This window comes from Saccoglossus kowalevskii, chromosome 15 (assembly GCF_978046115.1).
Source record: "Saccoglossus kowalevskii chromosome 15, keSacKowa6.1, whole genome shotgun sequence".
NCBI lineage: Eukaryota > Metazoa > Hemichordata > Enteropneusta > Harrimaniidae > Saccoglossus > Saccoglossus kowalevskii.
The window spans coordinates 15,154,676-15,164,783 of record NC_140655.1 but is presented as its reverse complement, the minus strand read 5'-3'; the positions used below and the strand labels follow the sequence as shown (position 1 = coordinate 15,164,783).

The following is a 10,108-nucleotide window of genomic DNA, read 5'->3' as shown; positions in this document are numbered from 1 at the left end:
TGGAGGTGGTCGCCGTGTTGCTTTATTGCATAGTTTTCATAGGAGGTAATTGGACAAAAGAGATTTTTGATTGTCGTGCTTTCATATCCCTCCATTCGCTTTATTTGACGACTGATACAAATCCCGTTCAACATGTTTTGATTCAGTCGAGACAGGGGCGACTTTTGGGGGAAATTCACTAATATAGTATTCTATTAACTATTTATAATTTCAGAATGCCATACAAGACAGCAAGATTTTCTCGCGAAAAACGTGTATATACAAAGCATGTTCATTTCCGCATTTGAGACTGCTCTTCGTTGAAAGGTCAAAGTGCCATGTATTGCAATGCTTTGTGGGGGAAAATGACGCAACTCTCGCACTGTCTCATGATTTATCGCGTGTTTTCCGTCGCCTGTTTAATGCTAATGACTTCTTAACTCGTTAACACCTCTCTTGTTTCAATGTTTATGGAGACAAGGGTGGGTACAATAGAATGACGCGGCGCTTCCTAACCGTCCTAGTAGAGTGACTGTGGTTTAAGTCAGTGAATTGACTGATAGTGCCGGGGTCAACAGAATGTCGAGTCATGTTATCAGTATCCCATACACGCAGGTCGAAATTCACGCTTTCAACTTGAAACTCGATATCCCTCAGGCTGTTTGTGAGTGTTCATGTTTTAGATAACATAAATATACCAACATCTGTTGTTTATCATCTACGTGGGAGGTCTATTTCACGTTGGGAACACTTAGGACTAGACACGCCTTACATTTAATCTTGTGATTGAGTTCAGACTGGCATTCACAAGTGTGCTTCGGAATGATACACATCGCTTATATCAAACACCGTTGATATTCGCGAGTGGAACGCGTTGGGCCACTTTCTGTCTGAAATACCCTTACCACGAAGACTATTATGACTCGTACGGTAGTCATGTCATGGAATTTATAAGATTTCTCGTACGTGGATCTACAATCATCAAATACTTTCAAGCCATGTGTTGCCAATACGTCCTGTATGACTCGTAGTGTCCATGAGATGAACTTTTCACGGAAGGTCAAACTTGGTCTATCGCCTTTGAATCTTTGGCAAGAAGCGAGGACATATTTTCTTCGTCGGGGGGAAAAACGAAAATCGCTACGTTACACCGTAAACTCATTCCGTGTGATGATTATGTATGTCAAAAGTTATTCTGTGAAACGATCAGGTAATTATACATTTTAACTCATAGTAGCGTAGTCCGCCATTTTTTGAAAAACAAACTGTACGTCGATCAACCGATTTTGCATACTTTGCATTTTAGCGGATTGATGACCGCAGTTTTACGGGATAATTCATACTATTAAATTTTCAACACATAACTTATACTTTCTTTATATAACTATCGGTTTTTAATATTATCCTCTCTCTCTCTCTTTCTTGTACGACAGATGAGCGATTCTGATTATAGTGATGGAATAAAAAAAAAAGTGTACAGACTGCTTGACTCATTGAAAGGAAGTAAGAAATGTAAAAATAAACAACATATGTATATATAGAATGAATTATTTTTTATTGATCAATGTTTACTATTATTGGCTTTTCTCGTTTCTGTGTTTTAATCGAATCGTTTATGTACTCGTATTTTTTGTGGCATTAAAAATAAATTTAACCACGCCGCACATTTACATGTATCTACGTATTTTTCGAGGTGTTAACAAAGAAATATTTAATCACGCTAAACATTTATACACTACGCAACTATTTTCCTTACTCACATCGTATGTTTTTTTGTGACGTTAAAAAAATACTCAACCATGTCATAAATATATACTCCATGTCAATATTTCATTCTTGTTTACTTCTTTTGTGCAATAAACTCCATTAGTTTTCAAAATGACGTGTATTTATTAACGTGTGTGTGTGTGTGTGTGTGTGAGCGCCCTCTACGAAACATTCTGAAAAATCTTTCGTCCACGCCTGTCCAATTAAAAAATAATTAAAAATAATTAAAAATAATTAAAAAATAATTAAAAAAAAAATGATGGTAATTTATGCAAATGTATTCACGATGACCTCGACACGACCTCGTATTCACATCTATTTTATGTATGCAAATGTATTCACAATATCCCATTGTGACGTCATCCTCATGAAAAATCTTTCGTCCACGCCTGTCCAATTAAAAAAACAATTAAAAATAATTAAAAATAATTAAAAATAATTAAACAAAATAATTACAAAAAATTGATCGTAATTTATGCAAATGTATTAAAATACCCCATTGTGACGTCATCCTCATTCAAATTATCCCCTTTATGGCCATGGACGCTCATTTATGCTAATTTATGCACGAATTCCCATTGTGACGTCATTATTTATGCTAAAGCTGGACTATAGGGACGACCATGAGGGCGCTGTTCGTATGACGTCATCGCATCCGATTAGGAACAGCGCCCTCATGGTCGTCCCTATAGTCCATGTTAAACTACTGATGTGTTCTACCAAGTTTGTATTAATGTATTAATCTTTTTTATTTCATCTGAAAGTAATGCTTTGTTTTCTTGATCTGACCTTAAATATAAAGCTTAATATTTCCTGAATAAAGACAATTGATTATGCACTGTACATTATTTTCGATCAAATAACTTGACGTAACTTTCATGTCTGATTTTTAAGTATCCGTCCCTTCAAATCACATGTTGATTTGTTGATTTATTTATTATTTCATCTTGTTTTGAGAAAGCTAATATTTTTAAGCCAAAACAAAATAACTTGCTAACATTGGAGAAGTATTACGCACGTTACAAAATGTCCAACCCCAGTATGACTCAAGAGAAAACGCTGTAAATGGAATGAAAACATAAGTTACAAGTGAAAACAAATCAATAACCTATTCCTCAATAGTGTTACCTCTGACATCAAGCTAAATTGTTCAAAAAATAGATCAATACCTTGCATACATTTTTAACATAGAATTTTCAGGAAACAATATGTGGGTGCGATATATAGGATTTCAAATCTACGTCAGAAATATGTAAGTTATTCTTGGTCAATTCAACCGCATATAAACATAGCGTGCTCCCAGGTTTGCATTGTCTGAAGTATCTACGTGAGTATCATGAACTTTATGCTATGAATTGTTTGCAGCATATCTGTCTATAGCATCTCTTATGCATGCAAGTATTGATTATTCAAAATTCTTTCTTTGTATATACGCTTTTCATTTTTGTTGGTTTATTGGGACTGCTAATATTGGCCACATAGAATCCGTTCTTGTGTTTCTAAATTTTGTTTTTTGCTTTCTTATTTCGGTTGAGATTCAAAGAATGAAATTTGTACATGTTTTATCCCAATTCTGACTATACAATGTACTTAGATAAAATGCAATCATAACGTCACTATTTAAAAGTACCTATATGTTAGCTAATTGAAAACATGTTTTGCAATTTAAAACTGCGTATAGCACTGATTGCATGGTATCTGTTTATTGACACTCGCGCATATTTCCGACTTTCTTTGATAGCCTATTTATATTCGGTTGTAAGTAAAATGTACTATTTACATGTAGTCTATACAGCGACGTAACTCCGATGGTAAACACGTCGTAGTGTACAATATGCTAATATACAAGGTTTTGTATTTACACGGCGATTTCCAAATGCATCTAAAATACGATAACAATTTTATAGATTGTTTTTAGGTGTTATATATGTACCTTCCTCCCATTTGAATTGAAATCATGGTGTAATAACTATTCAACTAATATAACACATCGCGAATACTATTCACATTTAGCTGTCTTTATTTGCTGTGATGACACGTAATGTAACGTAGTTCAGATATAAAAATGACTATGAACGTTTGTTGGGTAGAAATATTTAAGATCAATACAGGCTAGTACTGTTTTAGTGTTTGTCCCAGTTGTTTTTATTAATTTAGATGTTGACCAACATGATTTATGTACACGCATATTAATGTTGATGTCCCACTCAATTGTACTATGTAACATACTTTGGTGTATAATTACTTAGTGGATATTGTAACTACATATTAGACAAGAGAATGATTGAAATTTGTGTTTTGTACTATATAAATATTATCTTTTTATAATTATTATTTAACCTAGCTAAGTGAAATCAGAAAGCTAAGAATTATGGAAAACACAATAACTTATGACTGATAATGAGACAATCAATTTATGTACAAATTATTATTTTCAGCAATCAAGGAATATGTTTATTATTTAGTGGTTTTACTCTGTCATTAGTAACGGTTTTAATATTTGATTCAATAGACTTGGTTACCGTTCTGAAGAATTGGTTACTATGCTTCATATTCAATCAATATGTATATTTGTTATGGTGGCAATGTTTGTACATTGCACCAACACAGTAAGTAATTAACATACTGATATCAATCAAACTCATTTGTCTCAGCATTTTGAGATATCGGATCGAGAATTTTAATATTTTTTATACAGGCAGCTTCTTCGGAACCACCCGAAGAAACGGAAAGTCCTGGTACTATTGAGTCTGATATAAAGTTAACCGATGAGCAACTAGCTGAAATTGAAGCAATAATAGCCGATGAAGAAAGTGGGGTTGGTGCAAGAAAAGCTATAACTAGCCTTTCAAAGCGTTGGAATAATGCTATTGTGCCATATGTGATATCATCAACAAGTAAGTATATGTCTGTTTGATAGTTTGTGCTTTCATGTATCAAGTTTTCAGTACACAACATGTATCTATAATATTACAGGTCAATCTGATTCTGCCATAATAAGAAAAGCGATGAACTACTGGGAGAGCAACACTTGTATTAGATTCCCACCGTATAATTCGGGCACAGGGCATTCTGATAGGATTAACTTTAAAAAAGATTATGGGTAAGGTTACTAAAAATTTTAAACACTGAATTAGTAACAGTCTTTGAGCATATTAGTTAACGTATGTACCGTTACCGTAGCTGGCGTTGTTGTGTGAAGGTTTATATTATTAATGATACATTTCTGTATGTGTTACCTTTATAGATGCTGGTCTTACGTTGGTCGCACTGGTAATGGTGCTCAAGATATTTCTATCGGATATGGTTGTGAATATGTGAGTTACGTTTGTATTTAAGTGTTTTTTTCTTGTATACTTTTGGTGTATTTTTGGTTTATGAAATAAATATGTGCTTGTTATCAATTGAATAATAATTAAATTATAATTATGATGAATAGTCATTGTTACGTCAACACTGACATAGTAATGCGACTGTTGAATTGACCATAACGTCGTTAAGAGATATTTACGTAGTAAAATAGTACAAAATACTACACATTGATTTATCTTGATAATATTTAAATCAAATTAAATTATTATATTATAAAACTCGATTAGTAAGAATTTTTGATCATTCACATCTGGTAGTATGAGATTTCACATTCTGCGTAATCCGATTTCTGATAGCTTATAGTCTCTACAACACAGAGGCATGGAGACCAAATTTTGCAGCATTGAACATTTGAGCATCTCAACACAGATACACGTGTCAGATACACGTGTCAGATATCAAGACAAAATATTCGATGGCCCAAATTATAATGAACATGACATATAATCCTCAATTTTGCTAAAGCATTTTGAATCAGTGGCGATCTATAATGTTGTGCCATGCTGTATTGTGACGATCTTGATTAATATATATTAGTTTGTCTGAATTTAGAACCAATTTTTCAAACAAAACCACAGCAAAGCAATGCATACATAATACAAGGGTGTCAGAAAAATACATATAATGCAATATATTTTCAAGTCACACCACATTCATCAATTAATTAACTTTTACATACTAGTAATTGATTATACAGATACTGACAATTTGTATGTGCCCACTCACTACTTTTGTATGTTGTTGCGTTAAACAGAGGGGAACTATTGCTCACGAAATTGGTCATGCAATAGGATTCTGGCATGAACAAAGTCGCACGGACCGAGATGATTACGTTACAATTCACTGGGAAAACATCCAGTCGGGTATGAGTCACAATTTCAAGAAATATACCTCTGTGGGTGTTAATATGTACAACGTGCCATACGACATTGGATCGATTATGCATTATGGTGCTAAGGTAGGACTATATTGTAAATATTAAAGCATTAACTGTATTCACCATATGTGATCACTCATAATACGACCGGTTCTATGCAATATATCTGTACATTGGAAGCTTGTATATTAATTAACCCACCGAGTTCTAAAGTCAACTTTTGTCACCATTCTCAAATGTCAAACCTACATACACTTTAAGTTTCCAAACTTATGCCCATTCTGCCCGCAATTGTCAATTAAATATAACCTATTATGCCGAGAGAATAATTACGATTTTCAAAGGGGTATCGTGCAGTTACAATCTAAATAACCCCTTTATCCATGCAATATGTGATATTTACAAGTCAAAATAAATTCAGTATTTCAGCAATAATGGACAGAATACAATAACAGCGAAAAACCCAGCTGACCAAGACAAAATGGGCGAGCGTGATTATTTGAGTAACGCTGATATTTTTTTAGCCAATATAATTTATGAATGCCCAGGTATGTATGTATGGATTTTTTTATTCTATTAATCAATACAGTTGTGTGTTATTTTAGTTTCTGCTGATACCCAGTTATAATTCAGTTTTTTCACTGTTGTTTTAGCTATTCGAGCTCATTTTGTATCAATGTATTACGTTATAAAATTGTTGTTGATGACACATTTTTCAGCTCTGCCAAAAGTAAGCACAGAATCAGTGTATCCAGCGGCTAATCAATGTAAATCTCCATATAAAGTTAATAATCAAGCTAGTCGGAATCGAGCTAAATATGCGATGAAACTGAATGGGGAATATAGAAACTTCTGGGTTGATGGCAAGATTTCAGGCAGAACAATTACATTCAGTGATGGTTCAACAATGTCCATAGATTCGTCTTTGTTTCACAGTAATGAACCAAATGGAAGTGGGCAATGTCTCCATTTGTGGTGAGTTCAAAATATAAGGCCTGTTCTCATTATTACATTTTATTCCGTATTTGCTTTGTATGTTGAAACACAGTTTGATGTTTATTTAAACACTGTCAGAATGACGATATACATTGCAGAGTAATTATATTCATCATAAAATAACTATTTGAACAACTTGTCATGTAGTACGAAGGTCGTGCGTGAGTTTATAGGTGAGTAAATCATTTTAAGCACAAATTGCCTTTAAAAATCATATTTACAGGTGGCACAACAGTGACTGGAAATTGGATGATACGACGTGCGACTCCAATCAGAAGTATCTATGTGCAGGTACAATGATCGTTATAATATATATATATATATATATATGTATTATAGTTTTCTGCAAAATGTTTACCCAAGGTCAATGAATACCCAAGTTCTACTTTTACATTTATACGGCAACACATTCACGTGTTCTGAAAATATTCCATGTATAAGTGATGTCTTATTAATAATGTTGTAATTGTCGTATATTCAACAGATTTACCGCGTCCTAGCTCCAGTACAGCGCTTCCGACCAAACCTCCATGTGATTCTGGATCTCTATTCCAAGTTGTTGACAAGAATGATTTAGAAAGTGCACAGCTCGTAATTCAAACAAATGGAGAGAAAAGAAATTTCTGGGTGGATGGGCGCATATCAGGCAATACCATTACCTTTACTGGTGGTTCAACAATATCGGTTAATTCAGAATTGTTTCAACCAAATGAGCCCAATGGAAGTGGTCCCTGTCTCCATTTGTGGTGAGTGCATGTAATATATACTATGTATTAGTGTGTTTTTCTTATTGTTGATAGTGTACTATGGGAAACACAGAAAGGCTAATTACATGTTTTAGCACAATTTTAAAATAAGAAGTTCCTCAAAAATAAAATATTGTCATTATATTCACATTTGCGACATTTTAGGATAAAATAAAATTTGATTGACAAAATGGTGTTAAAATAGTATTTTTTGTACAACATACAATTGTATCTTACGTCAACAATATCTCGCAATATTTTAAAATTAAGCCAGGTGACATATCGTGAAAAATGATATTTGTTATCTCACAACGTATCTATTATATCAATAATTTCATTGGATTTGAAAAAAAATCTCCTCATAAGTATAAACACATTTTGACACAATTGCGTTTTACCTTCAGTTGCAAATTTATTAGCTTCGTGCTTACAAATGCAAACAATTTCATCGGATTAAAAAATCACTTCTGTCCTTATATACAGGTATTATAACAATACATGGAAATTAGACGACACTACATGCGACTATGCTCAAAAGTATTTATGTTCTGCTTAAGCGGTAAGTATCATACAAACTGAATAATTATAAATAGTTATAAATAATTATATGTGAAAGTCTTAATAAATCTTCTCTTTTCTCGCGCCCACATTTGTTGTAAAATTAACTAAAATTCTTGAAATTGATTGTATAATGTATTTCCGGCTAGGCATCATGTTAAATGAATATTTTTAACTGTAGAGCTACCAGCCATCATTGGGGCGCCACTATATCTGGCATCTGAATAGTTTCCTCGGACATATAGAATGTATAGTGGAAAATAAAAAAAATAGTACATGAAACAATTGAGCATAATGATAATGACATCTTCGAGATAGACACTGTTTTACTTTTGATTAATTGTAGTCTAATTAAATGTATTGCTGTAATTTTTTTAATGCAGTTTGAAAAAAAATAATATTCTTATTTGATACTGAAAGTAGATAATTATATATTATATAACTAAAATATAACTATATTGGATGCATAATGACCTGATATTGAAGCAAACATCCGATTTGTTGTTCTATGAACCAATACAATAATTTTTTAAGTTGTGAACAATTTGTTTTGGTAGGTAAACTGAAAATCACTTTTTATTTCATTTTCATGTCTTCAACGCAACCTTTTTGTGTATGGTAAACACGGCATGATTTATTGTTCAAATTACATCTTTAAATCAAAGTCTTAATTATTAATTCTCTTATTGCAGGAAATCGCCGAGTCAAACATGAAGTGTATCTCATTCATGAAATCACTCCGCAAATTATATTACTGCAATCGCATGCCTCGTAAATAAATCGTACGTGTAGTTTAGTTTCATTCCTAATGTTATTTTAGTTTATTATTAGTGTTATTGCATGCTATAAAACTTGTTGAATTGCTGGAAAATAAATTATCTAAAGCATAAATATTGAGTCTTTTATCGTGATAGTACCACAGTATTAAAGACCTACAGTCTGTTATGAGTTGAATTATGTTGACACATAATTAATGCTTCTCATGTGACCCACAAGAATGCGTTGCGACAAATGTGACACTTAAAATAAACTTGCTAAATGTCATAGTATTCTAAATATCAAGACTGAGCTGTGGGATTAAGCAAATTTGTTGTCTTCATTGTTTTTTATGAAAAAATAGGATGCCAATAATTAAACGTCGATAAGTAAACTCCGACAACATCAGAATCCACAGGCAACTTTACGATTGCGAAAAAAAATGGTACAACATAGCCAATTCAGGGAGAGATTCGTCAACCAAGAGGTGGCGAGCGTATCCTGCTCTGTTGCAGCACCCGCCACACACCGATACTGCAATATGAATCACAAAACCGATCGTTGACAATTGTTTTACAAGTAGGACGTAGTGTGCAGGAAACACACACTGCACTTACACTAGGAAGATATCATGTAAACCATTTGATTACTAGTCAGAGAACATTTCCAGCTTTAAAATTCCTCGCTCTCCTTATAAAATTGCTTACAGTTCTACTAATTACTTAGGGGTACGTTATATATTATCCACCAATAACTATAAGCCATTGAATGATCACACAGTTTCTCATCTCGTCTCTCAAGGGCAAGTCTTGCAGAGACTTACTGCAGTATATTTATGAAAACAACCATGCATGGCACAGTTATAATAATATAGTTGGAACACAAACATGTCAGATATGGATCTCGAAGCTGATGCTTAATCTTGTGTCTGATCTTCAAACGAGTACTTGTCCATATTGATAGATATTGACTGGAAAAGCTTTTTAAATACATCTCGATATCGATGACTGTATGTATAATGAATATTTGAACATGATCAGTCAAAGCAAGTCAAAAA

General features: G+C 33.2%; 1 protein-coding gene and 2 long non-coding RNA genes across 3 annotated transcripts; all 3 read left to right on the top strand.

Annotated features, from left to right (window-relative positions):
- The first annotated feature begins 342 nt into the window (after positions 1 to 342).
- LOC146734009 (uncharacterized) lies at positions 343 to 1,858 on the top strand. The gene is made up of 2 exons (XR_014931692.1): positions 343 to 1,189; positions 1,413 to 1,858. It is a non-coding gene; the product is annotated as an uncharacterized LOC146734009 (long non-coding RNA).
- A 2,656-nt stretch (positions 1,859 to 4,514) lies between these two features.
- Positions 4,515 to 7,568, top strand: LOC144348325 (blastula protease 10-like). The gene is made up of 9 exons (XM_085508466.1): positions 4,515 to 4,518; positions 4,548 to 4,643; positions 4,723 to 4,849; positions 4,994 to 5,063; positions 5,873 to 6,076; positions 6,417 to 6,543; positions 6,715 to 6,970; positions 7,215 to 7,293; positions 7,476 to 7,568. Exons 1-9 carry the CDS (start codon positions 4,515 to 4,517, stop codon positions 7,566 to 7,568), a joined length of 1,056 nt encoding a protein of 351 aa, XP_085364592.1.
- Positions 7,569 to 7,587: 19 nt separating this feature from the next.
- On the top strand, positions 7,588 to 9,186 carry LOC144346251 (uncharacterized). Its single transcript, XR_014926570.1, has 3 exons — positions 7,588 to 7,737; positions 8,221 to 8,296; positions 8,988 to 9,186. It is a non-coding gene; the product is annotated as an uncharacterized LOC144346251 (long non-coding RNA).
- The last annotated feature ends 922 nt before the right edge of the window (positions 9,187 to 10,108 follow it).